The sequence below is a fragment of the Heloderma suspectum genome, chromosome 5 (assembly GCF_057233095.1).
Source record: "Heloderma suspectum isolate Gila_16-S chromosome 5, 16-S_ref, whole genome shotgun sequence".
Lineage (NCBI taxonomy): Eukaryota > Metazoa > Chordata > Lepidosauria > Squamata > Helodermatidae > Heloderma > Heloderma suspectum.
In genome coordinates this window covers 232,821,056-232,840,662 of record NC_139462.1, presented here as the reverse complement: position 1 = coordinate 232,840,662, position 19,607 = coordinate 232,821,056, and the positions used below count along the sequence as shown (strand labels likewise).

The 19,607-nt window shown below is 46.6% G+C and overlaps 2 protein-coding genes across 3 annotated transcripts in view; one reads left to right on the top strand and one right to left on the bottom strand.

Moving 5' to 3' along the window:
* Window positions 1-4,638: 4,638 nt before the first annotated feature.
* LOC146345333 (uncharacterized) lies at window positions 4,639-18,344 on the bottom strand. Its single transcript, XM_084860156.1, has 5 exons — window positions 18,244-18,344; window positions 16,147-16,203; window positions 11,829-11,900; window positions 9,997-10,068; window positions 4,639-8,346 (listed from the first exon to the last, which is right to left on the bottom strand). Exons 1-5 carry the CDS (start codon window positions 18,310-18,312, stop codon window positions 8,122-8,124), a joined length of 495 nt encoding a protein of 164 aa, XP_084716282.1. The 5' UTR covers window positions 18,313-18,344; the 3' UTR covers window positions 4,639-8,121.
* LOC146345331 (uncharacterized) overlaps window positions 15,474-19,607 on the top strand; it is a 33,115-nt gene continuing 28,981 nt past the window's right edge. The window contains exon 1 of one of the 2 annotated variants that reach the window (XM_084860158.1): window positions 15,474-15,553. In XM_084860158.1, the coding sequence (XP_084716284.1) occupies window positions 15,481-15,553 (73 nt within the window). In that variant the 5' untranslated portion in view covers window positions 15,474-15,480. Of the gene's footprint in view, window positions 15,554-18,066; window positions 18,314-19,607 lie in introns of those variants that run through there. The other variant, XR_014792542.1, reaches the window with a different exon arrangement.

Sequence of the window (19,607 nt, the reverse complement as noted above, 5' to 3'; positions counted from 1 at the left end):
GACAAGTCAGACGTCCTGCTGGACCGTGTCACGCCTCGTGTAGCTTCGCACATCTGTGCCACTCCTACATCATCCTGCCAGCGGAAGGCGGACGTACGTCTGAGCAACTGGGAAATGTGAAATTAAACTGTTATCTGTAAAACAACCCAAGCTGTTGCAAATTAGAGAATCAGGTGTGGTGCCAGTCAGAGGGCTGGGCTCAGCACTGCCCCCCGCCCCCTGGCCAACCCCCACCCCCCTGCCAGGACTTTAAAGAAACAAATCTTTCTTCCGCACACCAGCATCTTCCATCGGGCGACTGCTGCTGTACAGCTGCAGCAGACCAGGGAGGAGCTCCCAGCGCCTGAGCGCCCTTTGCCAAATGGCAGGTGTGCAAAGCCTTTCCCTTGCGGGATAGCTCCGCCCCCTGGTGGCCCACCCTCCACCCCACCAGCCACCATGGCCACCAGCCACCACTGGACAGAATCGCAGGACTGTAGGCCACTTAAGGCCTGGTGGCTGCTTAGACACCAAAGTGGAATCTTTCACAGCCTGCTGACAGCCATTCCTAAGAGATTTGCCAGGATAGGCAAATAAATCTGCAATCCTATACTCAATTCCCTGAGTGTAAGTCCCACTGAAGCAAATGGGGAGTACTTCTGAGAAGACACGTACAGGATTGTGCTGTAATATGCTTTGGGCTCACCAGAAATCGGAAGAGATCTCTTGATTCCTAAGGCTGCAACATTCTGTATATAAGTATGTTAGATTAATTAATTTTAAACATCTAAATCTACTAAATAGGCACCCCTCATTAGAATTTGTATTACAGGTGTTTATAAAAACTCCAGGTGGCAACTGTGCCATCTTAAAAGGGGCTCCTGTAAGACAGTGCCTGCCATGACAGACGTGTGCAGCAAAGAAAGCTGTTTCAGAAATATTGTTTTCATCCGTAGCAAATGGATGCCATTTTAATCAACTGATGGCTGTATGTTGGTGGTCTTTTTAAACCCTCAAGGAAAAACATATAAGAGCATCATGTGGAGTTTCACCCTTTCTTTGGCTCACTCTTCGACAACTGTGGACTTCATACCGCTCCAGTTTCCCTGTCCAGATGGGACATGGGAGTATTTACATTGCCATTGCCAAAATACAGACAACAGAAGCCTTCTGATCATCTCCCAATTTAACCTCTGATTTCCTCAGTTAATGTCTTAACCTGCAGGTCTGAGGGTCTTGCAACTTCAAGGAGATCCCCCTCCCTTGCCTCCACCCTTTTCAGCCCAGAGCTCATCTCACCTGGGATCCACCCAACTTCACAGGCAATTCCAGCAGCTGTGATACTTTTGAGCACTACACAGTCAAAAGGTTCATCCCAGCATCCTCTCTAGCATTGGAAGGGATCCTGGCACACCTCTCTCCAACTATGTATTGCAGCAGCCAGAAGATATCCCCCCTTCTAGGCTTGCCCTTAACCTCATTCCCACCATCCACCCTACTCCAGTCTTGTCCAGTGTTACTTGTTCCCCCTTCAAAATATTGTAGCTTCTTCCGGTGTATTGCCCTAAAATGGGCGACGGGTTTGCAGAGTTGCTGCTGGATCTGAAGTGGGTGGGATTACAGTGGAAGCCCAGATCATGGAAGAGTCTGGATTAAGCCAGTTGACCATGGCTTAGAACTCATTTGAGAGTCTACTCCGTGCCACTCCTTTGAACCACTGGGGACAAGCACATCTTTGGGAGTTATGCTATGAGGTTCCTCAAGGTTCAATTCTGACCACCATAGTTTTTAATATCTGCATGAATCACTGGGAGAGGACATCCCAGGACTTGGGGTGAGGTGTCATTGGTCTGCTGAGTTGACACCCAGCTCCATTTCTGCTTTTCATTAGATTCAAGTGAAGCAGTGACCATTCTGAACACTAATAAGGGAGAAAAAATTATCTAGGTAAGAGAGAATTGATGGCAGTGGGGGACTCAGTGAACCAGTTAGCTTGAAAAGAAAAATGGAAAACAGAAGGGAGGGAGGGAGAGGGCGGTGGTGAGAATAAGAACATAAGGGCAGCCATGCTGGATCAAACTAAGGGTACATCTAGTGCAGCATTCTGTTCACTCAGTGGCCAACCAGCTGCCATGGGAAACCCACAAGCAGGATATGGGTGCAACAGTACCCTCCTGCCCATGTTCCACAGCACCTGGTGTACAAGGATACACTGCAGTAATTTGTTGCGAACCCTATATGCGTATTTCTTTCCATCCCGCATTTTAGGGCAACCCCTTACAATCCAGCTTAAAATAAAAATGTTAAAAGTAATACAGCAGTAGAATAAATACCATGTAAAAACCAGCATCAGATTAAAAAAAAATTAAAATTAATTTATTTTTGCAATTTTGCTGTAGTGAAATACTACGATAGCAATTTTTTTTTTTTTAAGTGCATGACTGCCAATTAAAAAAAAATAAAGCAGCGCTAAAATGGTTTGGAGGGAGAAAATGTAAAGGTCAGGGTTCACCGAGGGAATGTGAAAAGATTTAATTGACCAAAAATGTTTCCCATATATAATTTTAATTTGTTTTCTTCCCAGATATATTACAATGCTTCAGCTTTAACACACATGTAGTGGGTCTAAAACTGCCAGATCTCCTGGCCTCCACCTGTTCCAATAATTAATAAATGGTCTCCAGATATTTTGACCAAAATAGTTTTATTGTTCAAGTCACTAAAAAAAAAAAAAGGTAAAGGTGTCCCCAACCAGACGTGTCCGACTCTAGGGTGCGGTGCTCATCCCCGTTTCTAAGCCAAAGAGCCAGCGCTGTCCGAAGACGCTTCCGTGGTCATGTGGCCGGCATGACTGAACACCGATGTGCACGGAACGCTGTTACCTTTCCCGCCGAGGCGGTACCTATTTATCTACTTGCAATTTCTTGCTTTCGAACTGCTAGGATGGCAGAAGCTGGGACTGAAGACGGGAGCTCACTCCGTCACGCAAATCCAGTGATTTTTTAAAAAATGTTTGTTATTCATTACAATCTTTGATGTCTGGGAAAAAGATAACATTTCAGTTTTTTAAATCTTTATTTGAAGAATCGGTGTAGCTGATATTGGGTCATTACTGGCAGCGTATAATGTTTATGGGGACAACTCTTCTGCTGAACACTTACATTTTTCTAGATTGTAGTCCTAAGCCTATGGGACTATTACACAAATTCCTCAGCTGTGCAACTAAAGAGTCCTCAGTATTATAAAGGCATGCTTTTGCTCTTTCCATACAGCTCCCTGAATAAATTCAGAGTACATTTCTGGAATACTACTCCCAATGCGAGCAAAGCCTTGCCTTTTAAATCAGAGCTGAGGACAGAACCGGGCCCAGGGAGGGGCTGTGGCTCAGTGGTAAAGCCCTGGCTTCACATGCAGAAGGTCCCAGGTTCAATCCCCAACAACTCCAGGCAGGGCTGGAAAAACTGCTTGCAACCCTGGACAGCTGCTGCTGCCAGTCAGTGTCAACAATACTGGGCTAGATGGACCAAGGGTCTGACTCAGTACAGGGCAGCTTCCTCTGTTCCCAACCGGGCCAAGATGTAACAGGCAACATTTTGTCACCCCAAAGAGGTGCATGGCACAGTCCAAGAAAGGCCCCCCAGGAAGCCTTGCCAATGGAGGAAAACAAGTCTCAGATTGCGCACTGCTGACACATTCAGCAGTGATACATTCAGCAACTCCCTAGGGAGGTGGTGGACTCCACCACCCGGGAGGCATTCAAGAAGGGGCTGGACAGCCACCTGTCAGGGATGCTCTGACTTGGACCCCTGCATTGAGCAGGGGGCTGGACTCGATGGCCTTGCAGGTCCCTTCCAGCCCTGCTCTTCTAGGGTGCCAACAACTGCTGTGCCTTCCTTCGCCCTCGCCTCCAGCCCCTGCCTGCTGCTTGTTGCCGTGCGCAGTCCGTCCGACGGGGGGAACATCACGGTTGCTGGCTCCGCCTCTGGCCTGTGCACCTTCCTTTGAGCACCAGAAGCAGTGTGTCCAGAGGGCCCTTCTTCTGGCATTCGGACTAACTTGTGGTTGACTGTGGAGCCTGCTGCCCTGAGGCTGCTCCCGCCTGTGTGCACTCATTTTACACTAAGGAGCACCCTGTGCAAACGTGGGAGGGAGGGAGGGAGGGAACAATGTGAGGGCCAAACCTGGCACCTCTAAATCCACATCTGCCACAGCCAGATAGGAAGCAGGAGGGGCAACTTATGTTGAGCAAGAACAAAAGGGACGCACAAGTGAGGGATGCATAGCAGCCCTCTCCCCCTGCAGCCTGTTCCCGGACAACATCACGCTGCCTTCAGCTGGGTGCAGTAGTGGAAGTGACCCTGGCCAGGATGAAAGTGCTTTGGGAGAAGGGCTGCAGAAAGGGGGAACAGGGCCACAGTCCTCTCCCTCACACCCCTTTTTGCTCCTTCATCCACCACCACCACTTTCCATGTGGCTGTGGCAGATCTGTGTTTAAACGTCTAGTTTCCTTTGTGGATTAAACTAGCCATGGTGTGATACATGCAATTAGTCATTGTATGGATGGGGTTTTGGGGGCAGGATAAAGGGCTATGGCCCTTTGCCCCAAACTGTGCTCCTGAGCTAGATTCCCAGCGCGCGCACACAGCTATTTATTTTTTTAAAACATTCACACAATTAGAATTTATTTATTTATTCATTTACAATATTTATATACCACTCCCCTTCATGGATCACTGTCTTGTTGTGGCAAAGGGGCTTGCATAACTCAGTGAAGCCATAAGCTATGCCATGCAGGGCCACCCAAGACGGACAGGTCATGGCAGAGAGCTCTGACAAAATGTGGTCCACTGGAGAAGGAAATGGCAACCCACTCCAGTATTCTTGCCAAGAAAACTCCATGGAACGTATCACAAGGCTAAAAGATAGGATGCCGGAAGATGAGCCCCTCAGGTCGGAAGGTGTCCAATATACTACTGGGGAAGAGCAGAGGGTATTTCCAAGTAGCGCCAGAAAGAGTGAAGCGGCTGGGCCAAAGCCGAAAGGACACTCAGCTGTGGATGTGTCTGGTGGTGAAAAGAAAATCCGATGCTGTCAAGAACAATATTGTTTCGGAACCTGGAATGTCAGATCAATGAATCAAGGTAAGCTGGAGGTGGTCAAACATGAGATGGCAAGATTGAACATCGACATCTTGGGAATCAGCGAACTCAAATGGACAGGCATGGGCGAATTTAATTCAGGTGACCATCATATCTACTACTGTGGGCAAGAATCCCTTAGAAGAAATGGAGTAGCAGTCATAGTCAACAAAAGGGTGGGAAAAGCAGTACTGGGGTACAATCTTAAAAACGACAGAATGATCTCAGTACGAATCCAAGGCAAACCATTCCACATCACAGTAATTCAAGTCTATGCCCCAACCACTGATGCTGAAGAAGCTGAGGTTGATCAGTTCTATGAAGACCTACAACACCTTCTAGAAGTAACACCAAAAAAAGATGTCCTCTTCATCATAGGGGATTGGAATGCTAAAGTAGGAAGTCAAGAAATCACTGGGATAACAGGCAGGCATGGCCTTGGTGTACAAAATGAAGCAGGACAAAAGCTAATAGAGTTTTGCCAAGAGAACACGCTGATCATAGCAAACACTCTTTTCCAACAGCACAAGAGACGACTCTACACATGGACATCACCAGATGGTCAATATCGAAATCAGATTGATTATGTACTTTGCAGCCAAAGATGGAGAAGCTCTATACAGTCAGTCAAAACAAGACCTGGAGCTGACTGTGGATCAGATCATGAGCTTCTTGTTGCAAAATTTCAGCCTAAATTGAAGAACGTAGGGAAAACCACTAAACCATTCAGGTATGACCTAAATCATATCCCTCATGAATATACAGTGGAGGTGAGGAATAGATTTCAGGGATTAGACCTAATAGACAGAGTGCCTGAGGAACTATGGACGGAGGTCTGTAACATTGTTCAGGAGGCAGCAACTCAATCCATCCCAAAGAAAAAGAAATGCAAGAAAGCCAAGTGGCTGTCTGATGAGGCTTTACAAGTAGCTGAAGAAAGAAGGGAAGCAAAAAGCAAGGGAGAAAGGGGAAGATATATCCAACTGAATGCAGAGTTCCAGAGAATAGCAAGGAGAGACAAGAAGGCCTTCTTAAATGAACAATGCAAAGAAATCGAGGAAAACAATAGAAAGGGAAAGACTAGAGATCTCTTCAAGAAAATCGGAGATCTCAAGGGAACGTTTTGTGCAAAGACGGGCATGATAAAGGACAAAGAAGGCAGGGACCTAACAGAAGCAGATGAGATTAAGAAGAGGTGGCAAGAATACACAGAAGCACTATACAGGAAAGATCTGAATGTCCCTGATAGCCATGATAGTGCACTCACTGAACTTGAGCCGGACATCCTTGAGAGTGAAGTCAAGTGGGCCTTAGGAAGCATTGCTAACAACAAAGCTAGCGGAGATGACAGTCTTCCGGCTGAGCTATTTAAAATCCTAAAAGATGATGCTGTTAAAGTGCTGCATTCAATATGCCAACAAATTTGGAACACTCAACAATGGCCGCAAGACTGGAAAAGGTCAGTTTACATTCCAATTCCAAAGAAGGGCAACGTCAAAGAGTGCTCAAACTACCGCACAATTGCGCTCATTTCACGTGCCAGCAAGGTGATGCTCAAAATCCTACAAGCTAGGCTTCAGCAGTATGCGAACCGAGAACTACCGGAAGTACAAGCTGGGTTTCGAAGAGGCAGGGGAACTAGAGATCAAATCGCCAACATTCGCTGCATCATGGAGAAAGCAAGAGAATTCCAGAAAAACGTCTCTTTCTGCTTCATTGACTACGCTAAAGCCTTTGATTGTGTGGATCACAACAAACTGTGGCAAATTCTTAAAGTGATGGGAGTACCAGACCACCTTACCTGTCTCCTGAGAAACCTGTACGAGGGTCAAGAAGCAACAGTAAGAACCAGACATGGAACAACCGAGTGGTTCAAAATTGGGAAAGGAGTACGACAAGGCTGCATATTGTCACCCTGCTTATTTAATTTATATGCAGAGTACATCATGAGAAATGCCGGGTTGGATGAATCAGAGGTCGGAATTAAGATTGCCGGGAGAATTCTCAACAACCTCCGATATGCAGACGATACCACCCTAATGGCAGAAAGCGAAGAGGATCTAAAGAGCCTCTTGTTGAGGGTGAAAGAGGAGAGTGCAAAAGCTGGTTTGAAACTCAACATTACAAAAACGAAGATCATGGCATCTGGCCCTATCACTTTCTGGCATATAGAAGGGGAGGAAATGGAAGCAGTGACAGATTTTACTTTCTTGGGCTCCAAGATCACCGCAGACGGTGACTGTAGCCATGAAATTCAAAGACGCTTGCTCCTTGGGAGGAAAGCTATGGCAAACCTAGACAGCATAGTAAGAAGCAGAGACATCACCTTGCCGACAAAGGTCCGTCTAATCAAAGCTATGGTTTTCCCAGTAGTAATGTATGGCTGTGAGAGCTGGACTATAAGGAAGGCTGAGCGCTGAAGAATTGATGCTTTCGAACTGTGGTGCTGGAGAAGACTCTTACGAATTCCCCTGGACAGCAAGGAGGTCAAATCAGTCAATCCTAAAGGAAATCAACCCTGAGTGCTCACTGGAAGGACAGATACTGAAGCTGAAGCTCCAATATTTTGGCCACCTAATGCGAAGAGAAAACTCCCTGGAAAAGACCCTGATGCTGGGAAAGACTGAAGGCAAAAGGAGAAGGGGACGGCAGAGGATGAGATGGCTAAATAGCATCACCAATGCAATGAATATGAACTTGAGCACGCTGCGGGAGAGAGCGCAGGACAGGAAGGCCTGGCGTGCTATGGTCCATGGGGTCACGAAGAGTCGGACACGACTGAACGACTGAACAACCACATCAAAGATTTCAGAGCAGTGAACAGCAAGATAAAAGAATAAAACCCCATAATTAAAACAATCACAACTTTTTTTTGAAGAACAGAGTCTTTTGCATGAATTGCATGAATAATGCCATGTCTAGTCGGAGCCCCCAGTGTCAATCTGGGATTTGGCCTCCAAGCCCTGGAACAAAGTTGTCCGTCAGGTTGTGCAACAGGAGGGGACTAATTTTCTGCACTGGAATCCCCGCCTGACTCTGAGCGACTCTCCTTTGAGCGACTCTCCTTTGAGCTCCCGTTTTTGCTTTCTTGGACAGGGGGCCCGACGATCATCAGCCCAGAGTAGCAGCCCCTGCACACACGCCTGGTGCTTGCCCGCTGCTTCCCTCTGCGCTGTGCCAGGGCTGCGTTCTTCCTGTCCCTCTTAGTTCTGATGTAAGGTCTCGGAGCCTAGGGGAGAAGAGGGGGAAATTGGGAGGTGACTCAGGATAGGGATGTGTGAATCTGTCAAGTATATGCATCGCTGCATGCACTTTTCCTTGATATATACATTTTTATGCACATTTTTAAAGTTGCAGATCGCAAAGTGCAGATTTAGGTGTGCAAGTGTGTTCCAATTGGCATGTAGGTTCAGGAGATGCAAATTGGGTAAGCTCATAAAAAATTAAACTGAACGCATTTCTCATCCATCCCTAGCTCAGGAGAACAACCATCAGACTACATGGCCTTCCTTGCCTAATCCTTCAAGGCAAGAGTTGTGGTCTGACAAGAGGGCTCCGGTGGGGAACTGTTTCCCCACCATTTCCTTCCCAACATGCTGGCTCCTTTCAGATGCAAGAGACTCAGAAATATGGCCAACTGCTTTTGCCAAAAATCCAGACTCTGGGGTTTAGGGAATGTTCGAGGCCTGGTAGGAGGGGAGGTAATGATTACCCACCACTTCCAACAATATTTACACTGTAGGACAGCACACAGACCTCCCTGTCCCTTGCAGGACAAAGCCTGGGTCAGGCTCTTGTCAATATCACCACTACCAGCACCAGTATTTACCATTTATTCAGTGCCAGCAGCGAGTTGTGTGCTAGGTGGTGGGCAGAAGTCCGATCAGGACCTACTGGTAGATCTCTGGGTGAGTCGCAGTGGATCAGCAGCAGCTTCTTTTTTTAAACAACAACAACAAAAGCTGGCGGTTTCCTCCTAAATTAGGCTGCAATGGAAAATATTTAGGGGAACCCCAGGAGTGGATGTGTGTGTGAAAGGACTACGAGCTCAGACGCTAAAGCACGTGCTCAAAGGCACCCTGTGACTTCATTCCAGATGTATGTTCTCTGCCTCCTCCCCAAGGCACTAGTTTTGCAACCGGTCCAGTAAAAAGAAAACAAGAGTTGCTCTAGCAAGCTTGAAGTCTGCCCACCCCTGCTGTACAAAATGGGAGAGTGTGTGTGTGTGTGTCTACACGCAATGAAGGTGCAGCCCCATTCCAGGGCCCCTTCATGCACTAATTTCTACCCTGTCTGGCTCTCAGCTCATGGTTTTTATCTCATCACATTGGGTTATTCCTGGTGATCCCAAACAGGACCACCCCATACCTTTTAGCTTGGTTTGTGTGAACGCATCCCCAAGGAAGGAGAGGAGCAAGCTGCGATCAGTGGTTTTAAGGCTGCCCTCCAGCAACTCTCTCCTGCCTCCTCTGGACCAGCCTCCCCCAACCTGTCGCCCTCCAGATATGTTGGACCACAGCTCCTAGAATCCCACAGCCAGCATAGCATGGCTGGAGAGTTCTTGGACTTGTAGTCCAAAACATCTGGAGGACAACAGGTTGGGGGAGGCTGCACTGGACATGCTCAGATCTGCCATCACATCAGTCTGGAATGATTTCAGCTCTTGGTTCCACTCTCACAGCCACTAATGTGGACTGGAACATCCACCACACCCATAAACATGTGTATTGGTAAGCTGGGCAAAAGCCTCTTTGGCTGCAGTCTTGGTTGTGAGTATAACTCACTGGAGAAAGAGGGCTAATCTGTCTTTGGGCCTCCAGAGACAGATGTTCTCTTCAGGCCTTCTACTCGCTTCCACCCTCCCCATCCCCAGACATACCAGATTGCTGGGCTCCAGAATCGACGAGATGGAATCCACACCTCTGCTGAGCCTTATTTCCGGAGGTGGAGGCTGCAGAAGGAGAGACGGACGTCAGGCAGAACGTACAGCGCTGCCTTATCCTGACTCAGGCCACTGGTCCATCTAACGTAGTATTGTTATGGGACTAGGGCTTTGGCAACATCAGGGGTGGGAAACCTGTTGCCCTCCAGAAGTGTTGGAGTCCAACCCCCATCAACCCTGACACTGGCCGTGCTGCCTGGGGCTGATGGGAGTTGGGTCCAACAACATCTGGAGGGCCACAGGTTTCCTATCCCTAGGCTAAATGATCTTTCCAAGTCCCATCCAACTTGGTGGGTTTTGAGTCTGCATACGAAGGTGGACCAGAAACCTACACATCACCTGCCAGGCAGATTCTATTGTTAAGTAAGCGAAGGTGGCTCCTTCTGGAAAGGGACATGTCCGTCTTCCTCTCCCTCCCTTCTCTGGGGATGATGTCATCAGCTGTTTCTAAAGAAGCTGCAAGTTTAGAGAAAGGCAGATGGATGCAGTGGAGAACAGTGTCAGAGAACTCTGGAGGATTTGGGGGTATCTGTTGGAGTACTTTAAGCTGTGAATCTCCACCTATGCTCAAGCTGTATATTTGTCAATAAATACAATATTACAAAATACCAGTGGGTCTCCAGTGATCACATTCTAAAGGAAACCAGACCTTGGTAAACGCTGCACCCCTGAAACCTCAGCACCTGTGGAATTGGGGAAAGCATTACAGTAATGTCTACTGCAGGGGTGGGCAATCCTTTTGGGTCGTGGGCACATTTGGCAATTTGGGAAACTGTCCTGGGCACCACCACAAAATGGCTGCCATGGGAGGTGTGGCTAGTCACAAAGGGCAAGTAACCTTCCCAAAAGACAGAATACAAGGCAGAGGTGGGGTCTGATCCCCAACACAGAAAACAACTCCTTTGAACGCATAGTTTTCGCTGGCAACAGAAACCTATTTCACAGGGGATAAACTATTTTTTTCTTCCCCTCCCCACCTCATGCCAGCAGAACTCATTTCCCCCTATCGCTTTCTCTCTCACTCACTCTGTCACCCACTCACCTTGGATCACCACACACTCCCAGCCATAGATTCTCATTCATTCATTCATTCATTCTCTCTCTCTCACTCTCTCCACACACACACACACACACACACAGAGCATCTATTCATCACACACGCATGCAAGTATACATCCTTATATCCTACTTGTGGGCTTCCCACAGGCAGCTGGTTGGCTACTATGGGAACAGAATGCTGAACTAGATGGACCCTTAGAATCATAGAATCACAGAATAGTAGGGTTGGAAGGGGCCTACAAGACCATCGAGTCCAACCCCCTACTCAATGCAGGAATCCAAGTCAGAGCAACCTCGACAGATGGCTGTCCATCCTCACCTTGGTTTGATTCAGCATGGCTCTTATGTTCTTACATACAGACATGAATGCATGCATACACACACACACACATCCCTCCCTTCTCTTTCTCCCCACTGCAAGAACATAAAAAAACACACTCACTCTTTTTCAGGATCCCCCAAAGATCCCCCTAAATGCTTTCTCTCTGTTTCTCATACACAGTCACTCCCAATCCATTCAGATATACAAGCATACAACTGTCCCCAAACCCCCAGGTTGCTCCAGCTGGTTTCCCTGGGTCCTGCTGGCTTCCTAGTGTTTCTCTCCCCACCCACTTTCAGCTGGCTTCCCTGACACCCTCCCCCCGCTGAGTTACTACTGCTGCCCCTCCTAGTCCCACCACCAATGCTCTCCCTATCCCCAGACGTACCAGCTTGCTGGGGTCCACAACTGGCAGGGTAGAATTCTCAACCTGAACGATCTTTATTTCTGGACGGCTAGGCTGCAAAGGAATGGACATTAGAGAGCAGTGCCATGCACTTCTGTGGCATGGGCCCCAAAGGGCCAAACGAGCTTGGTTAAGACAAGGACTAACTCTGAATATTAATTTTTGATTTGATTTGATTTGTACCCCATCTCTACCAAGAAAAGTGGCACTCAAGGTGGCTTGCAATCATAAATAAAACATGATTAAAATAATAAAACAAATGCATTCAAACATAATTAAAAACACAATAGCAGAATAAAAACAGCATCCAACCCAACAGACCCACTTATATGTCAAAGGCCTGCTTAATAAAAAGGTCTTAGCCTGCAAAACAAAATTTTAAATTAATGCACATTACGAGCCTATCGACACAAGGCATTTATTGTGAGCTTGTGATTCCTTGCTCATGGTAGTTTGCAGGCCCTTTACATGACCCCACCATTCTCCAGGGCCTCTCCAGTTCTTTGCAACCATCTTAAGGTGTGTTTTTTTGTTTTGTTTTTCCTAATGAGGAAAGTCTGGTATATCCTGAATGAAACCCTAGTGTATTTGTGCAATTCTGCTATACCACTGTGTCACCAAGTGGTTGTGTAGTGGAACATATAGAAAGGCAGAGAAAGAAAAACCTTGGCGAGGGGGATGTATAAAAGAGCCAATCTTAATCCCACAAAAAATCCAGAAACAGAAGCCTTCATAAAGTGGTGGGCTAAAAGCCTCATGTAGAAAAGCCCTATGTATTGTATAATGCTGATGCAAAGTGCAGGGTTGGGAAAGAAACCTTTAACAAGAGGCTCCTCTAATTGTCTGATTTGGTTACATATAATGACTATCCAGAGCATGGGTTGAGTCTGTCTCCTCTCCTCTGTGTCTCTGGGCATGTCTATATGAAAGGTTTAGGCCTGAGACAGATGTACATAACTTAAGCGATGACCCAATAAGATACACTGAGCATCTCTTTAGGGAGTCTGTAATGGAACAGTCCGGTTTCTCCCTGATGTTTGCCTGATGTGGTTTAGACCCACTTGGTGTGGCTCTAAATTCTTCTATCTTTGTGAGTAGATTGGATTTAGTGGAAGTCTGTATGAGCTGCCCTCCCTCGCTGCAAGACAAGTGTCCCTAATATAAAGGGAGCTGTTTATGGACCTACCTGACTGCTGACCTGAGAGCCAAATCTGTTAGAGCCTGAGTGAGGACTCCACCCCTGGAGCCCACAGGCAAAGGGGAAATACTTTTGTTCTGAGGTTTAAAATCTGTATTTTAAATCTCTGCATTGCTGCTAGGTTTTATTCTGGTTGTACTGTTATTTTGTGCTTTTAAGCTTTCATGTTTTATATTGTTGTATGCTGCACTTTGTGGTTTTAATTTTTGTGAACCGCCCAGACAGCTTTGGCTGTTGGGCGGCATAGAAATAAATAAATAAATAAATAAATAAATAAATAAATAAAATATTATAGCCCCTTCTTGGATGGGGGAGGGCCGGCGGCTCCTCCTGTATTGACACTACAGCATCTTCTACCTGGGACCGTAGGAGATGAACTATACCTCCCACTATCCCTGGTGGAAAAAGCTAATGGCTCAGGCCTCTCCCCTCCAAGACAGTGCTGCAGCTGGCCCTCCCACCAGAGCCTGTTCCCCATCCTGCCCGCCAAGCAAGCTGTCCTCTGGATGGGGGGGGGGCAGGGATAGGAAAATAGGGTCTCCTCGAGGGGTTTCAGTATTTGAGTGTTTTGCTAAAAAATGGCCTGATTCATTTTCAGAACAATTCTGCTCACCCATCTCTGATATGATCTTGAACAGGGAATTCTCAGCACTCGCACCAAACTACAATTTTCAGGATTGTTTGTGGGAAGCCATTTCATATAAAAAAGTCAGAACAACAACACCCAATATGTTTTTGGAATTTGCGTATGACCTTGTTCACACAAGCAGCAGGTGAAGTGGTAAACCTGTGTGTGGACCAGGCCCATAAGCAGAAATCTGTGGTTCGGAGGCTTAACCAGAGATGGAGGGACACAGAATCAGTGCAGAAGAGCTGGAACCTAAGTACAGGTAGCCTGATAGTTACTGAATTATCTATGAAAATAAAAGAGGACATGTGTCTGTCTGTCAGCGCCATAGCACCAAGACTGTGAAACCTAGGGCCGATCTACACTTAACAGGTTTTTTTGCTTCCAATGAGGTTTCACCGCCCGTCTTTCACACTATGCAGTACCTGCCTCGAATTGGAACCGGCATTTCCCACTTCCGTACTCCCGCTTTCAATACCCTCATATCCCGGTATTTCCCCTTAATGTGCTGTGATTTTCTGCCTTCGCTACTGTATCTGGTTGTAGCCCCCTCCCCTGCCTGTCCATATATGGCGGTGTTTGTATTTCCCTCCTGTCCAATCATGGCTCTCGACGGCCCCATGTCATCTTCCAGCTACTGATCACATAGCTTCCTCAGCACTCAATGTTCCCTCAGCAACAAGCAAAGGGCTGGATGTGCGTGTGCTTGTCTGATCTCGGAAGCTAAGCAGGGTTGGCCCCAATCAGTAGTTGGATGGGCGACCGCCTGGGAATCAGGCTTCCTGCATTGAGCAGGGGGTTGTTCTATCCCTTCAAATGAGACTAAGTTTTACCCCCTCCTATCCCCCACTTCGGCTTTTTTTTCTTTAAATTAAGGTGTTATCTTCGAAGAATCGTGGCTTCTCCGCAATTTTTTTTTCTAATTCAGGCATGATCTTTGAAGATTCGAAGCTTCACATCTTTGAAAAACGTGTGAATAATAACATTTTAATGCGAGAGCTTTTAACCCAACAGGACACCGAATTCATTGCGATTGGCAGGCGCAATGTAGATCGGCCCTAGATACCTGAAACTTGGCATGCATACTAAGGGGATCCTAGGGCTGTGCACCCCAGGACCTTGTTCATACAAGCATACAAGGAGCAGGTGAGGTGGCAAAGCTATGTTGGTTAAGGCTTACAGCCAGAAATTTATGGTTAGGGGAGCTAATGCATAGGGCAGGGGCAGAATCAATGCAGAAGTCTGTAACATCCTGACAATTTAAGGGCTTCTTACATGGAGCTCTTATCCTGCTATTGAGATGGCTCTCTCACAGAAGTTTGTGGGCTCTTTACATGACGCCATGACCCTCCAGGGCATCTCTTGCACTAAATGCCCTTTGTTCCATTTTTAAATAGATTGCAGATAATGTGCTATCAAATTACCCCATTGTGTTCCGCTTCAGTTCCCTCCCTGAAACAAGGAAAAGCAGTAAGAAGAGGAGCAAGATCAATGAAAGATATGGAAGACTCAGATACAGGGAGCAGAGAAAGGAAGGGCATGAAAAAGGGAGTTGTGATTCAACATTTAAAACGGAAGCAGAAAGCCCTATTTTAAATGCAGGATTTTAGGCTGGTGTAGAGATGCCCTAAATCAAAACTCAATAGACATTAAAATGGAAAACAGCAGCAGGTGGTGGAACTGCAACAACAATCAAAATATTCAAAATATTCAAAAACAGATTAAAAACAACCAGTTAAAATGACATACTGAATGCCTTGCTAAAAAGGAAGGATGCTACCAGCTTCCAGAAGGTCATTAATGAGGAGATGAGGGCTTTCTTTGGAAGGGAGTTCTGGAGCCAAGGTGCTGCCCCTGAAAAGGCCCTCTCCCTCCGCCCAGGTAGGCATTATCTCAGGGGTTGTTGGGATATATAAGCAGAAGGTCATTGAAGATGATTTTAAGAGTGGGCATGCTGGGGGGGGGCGGTACTTCCATTACTGAATGTTCCTCCCTGTACATGGGATGGTTCTAGTCTAGCCTTTTGACAGACAAAATAGTTTCCTTGGTGTTGGTTTCGATTGATAGACAGAACCCACCTCTGGAATGATTTCCATTGAGGGTCCATGAGGCCCCTTTATTACAGGCTTTTAGGAAGGACTGAAGATTCACTTGTTTTCTCTCGTCTTTTATGTTTATGTTTTATTGGACTGTTCTAAGTTTGTTCTAAGATTTGTATTACTATCTAGGCTATGTTTTATTGCTGATGTTTACTAATTTTTGCAGTTTTGACTGTATGGAACTTATTGTGTAAACCATCTTGTGGGGACTCTTGCCTTGCAAGGTGTCCTAGAAATATTTTAAATAGACAGACACCGAAAGACAGTTGGTAGATAGAGGAGCATTCAGTCATATGACCTCATCTGCTGTTGAGGTGGAAAACAAAGCCTACATTATTCCATTTGGTCCGTTCCATTTGGTCACCCAGCACTTACCAATGACAGAACTGTGTAACATCCAAAGCAGGGTTTATTCCATCTTGGTGGTGGGTTCTGTACATAGAGAGATCAGGAGAATCAGGGTGGCATCTCCCTAGCAAAAGGTTCCAGCACTCTCTTTCATGCATGCATATACACACACCATACCTGAACTAGTACTGATACGAGTTCGTGGAGAGAGTATAACTCTGAGGTGCACGAGAGGGTTTCAGGGCCAGGGGTTGCCATTTATTTATATTTTAAATATTTCTAAACTGCCTTTATTTAAATGGATTCCAAGGCATGACTAAAATTAATCACACCAATGTAAGTACAATAAAGGCACTAAATAACAATTAGCAAAACAAGAGGCAGATAAAACTATAAAAACTACACAGAAGGCAGAGGCAACATTGCCATTTTAAAATGGGCAGGGTTTTACAAAAATGATCTTAACCTGGTGTTGAAAACATTATTATGTCAGCACCAGATGTACTTCTTTGGAGAGGGTGTTCCAAAGTTGAGGCACCATGATAAAAAAAAAAAATCACTACCCTTTGTAGATACATAATGTGCCTCCCCTAAAGAAGACATTTGACACCTTATACCAAGCAACTCAGCTCCATATTGATGCTCTATGTGCTATCTGAACACTGCAGCTTTAGGTCTAGTTGTGTTGGGATGTGCTGTCAGGAGCACAGACTGGACTATGGGCAGGGCTGAATGAGGGCAAAGGAAGGTGCACAATAGCTCAGCTCCAGAAATTGGTTTCCAAGTCACGGGAGGGCCCTCACTTTTATGGCCAGCTTGTGAGATCTTTAGAGTCATCTGGCCACACTTGGAAGCATGGCCAGTCTCAAAACATTCCCAGAGAAAATTAACCTGGCCAAGAGCAAGACAAAGGTGGGGTCTGAACTCCAAAACAGAACGCCACTCTTTTGAATCCAAATAAAAATGGTGACGGAGAACAGCTCTTTGATTTGCAACATGCCAGCCAACATCAGTGAGAGAGTCAGGTAAACATAACGTGTGCTGGACAACCTGTCCTCCCCCCCCACCTCTTAGCCTGCATGATGGGAGGTGGGGACGGGGGGCAGCTAGCCAGACTGACAGCTGAGCACAATGTTTAGGCAACTGGTGGATTCCTCAATGGGGTTTAAGTTAATCTGAAACTCACGGGTCTTAGCCTCACAGGTCTGCTGGAGCTCAGCCATGAAACAGTTGAAGACGTAAATAACAATAAAGTATGTCAGAGCATGTGCAGAGTGTTTTCTTACCATCACTGGGAAGCCACAACCAAGACTTCCAGGCTGGTTTGAGCCCCAGTGCCTCTCTTGTTAGAATTAAGCACTACCCACCCTCCTCCTACTTCAGATGAGACCAGCTCCGTTTCTCAGGTGCTTAGCGCCATGAGGAAGTCCCTCTGTCCCATGACATACTGCCTGTGCTCCCCTCCACTGCCCAGCCCTCTTCAGAACTGTTGTTCCATCTCCATCTTGCTGGATTACCAGCTTGAGGAAGACAGAATCATTCTCCTGTGACTTCCAGCCCACCCCTCTGCAAGGGGCTGGCAGCTGGAGCTGTTTTAGCCTGACACCAGGCCACAGCACAGAAAGACCTGCCAGCAGGTACAGATATTTCTCTCTCTTGGGATGCATCTTCAAGCCTCTTCCCAAGAAGAAAGGGGCACTGCAGGTTCCTCATAGAAAATGTTTTGGGTTTTCTCAGCAGTGGCCAGATCAAAATTCTCAGCCTCAAGGGGGCTGCAGAGCAGTGGAAAGATCAAAAGCTCTGGAACTCCTCAAAGACTAACCAGTGGGCGACGGGAGGAGCAGGAGTCTACTTTGGTAGGCACAGAACCTGCTGGTCCCTCCTCCAGAGCTGATGTGACAATTTTCTGAAATAGGATATCTGGTAGTGTTTGGTCGAGAAAGCCTTGAGCTTTTGAATTTGGAACCTTGAGCTGAGATGGACGGCCTGTGTCCCCTCTGCACTCTCAGCTGAAGGCAGACCTTCTGATTTGGTAGTCTCACCTCTCTTGCCTGCACTGCTCTTGCTGCACCATCCCCCCCCCCTTTTTCTCTTTGTCACCACTTTCAACACTGCAAAGCTCACCTGTCTTGTGGAAGTGGCAACGGCAACAAAAGCCAAGACGGCAGCCAATATCAGCCAAGGCTTCTTCATGGTGAGTGGGTTGACTGTCCTCTGACCTCTGTATCAAAAGCAGGAGGGCAGTGGAAGGGAAAACACCGGTGACGTATGTATGTTCCTCCCTCCCTCCCTTTGTCCCTGGACCTTGACTCTTTCTTTCCAGTCATTTGTGGGGGGTTGGACAGGGTAACTATCTGCCATCAGTCCTGTTAGCATAAGACAAATGCTAACAAATGGGGAACCAATGGGCCGCTCCATTTAATTGGCAATATGTAGAAGGCTCTAACTCAGAATCAAATGGGTTGGAGGGCCATATCCCTTGCCCAGAAGATCTTAGGGGTGGGGGCACATCATCTAAAACGTGGCCATCATCTAAAGAAAAAGAAAATATACCTCTTGGTTCAGAAATACTTTTTGCCCATATACAGTTTTAACTGATTAATTGACAAATTGAAAGGATTGATACATTTTAAAGGGTTTAGTTGGATTGCAGCCCTTTTGATTATGCAATCAAGGTTGTTTCTGCAGTGGTTAATTTGAAGCGCTTTAGCCCTGTCCATTAAAGGGTTCTTGTTTTTCATGCAGCCATTTTCAAAACGCATTGAATGTTTTTTACCTCTTTCCCCTGAGTATGTTTTCCTGCTGAAAGACACCCCTGCCAGCTGTCTTCCCCATCCCACAGGGGAAAAGATACTGGTCTGTGCATCTTTTCTGCTGCTGCATTTATTTATTTGAATCTGAATTCTTTTAAGAACTCATGGGTGGATGCCATCCAGACCTGGTGACTTGTTAATTCTTAACGTGTATGTAAGCCCTAGGACAGGGGTGGGGAAAGTGTGGCCCTCCAGAAATTGTTGGACTGCAGCTCCCATCAGCCCCAGCCACATAGCCAATGGTGAGGGATTATGGGAGTTGCAGCCCAATAACATCTGGGGGGCTGCACATTCCTACCTCTGCCCTAGAACTTCTTCTCTGGTCACCACTATTTGTTTCAGTTCTTCAGACTCCCATCCATGGGTGTCCCCAGAGGGTGAGCCATAATCCTCAGATGTCTTTAAACAAGCAAAAAAGCGAGTTAGCCCTTGCAGAAGCCCGGATAGGGAGCAAAATGCGCCGTCACTATTCCGCTCATTCATTTCATAATAAACTAGTCTGCTCCTGCCTTTCACTGTTTTTAGCCAATGAAGGAAGTCATAGCAATGACTGACACTTTCTGGAGAAAGAAGTTCCTGGCTCATATTTCCGGTCTTCCTTGGTGGAGAAGTGGTTGCTGCCCCATTAAAAAAATAAGAAATCTAGGAGTTTAGTATTGCTGTGATTGGTCAGTA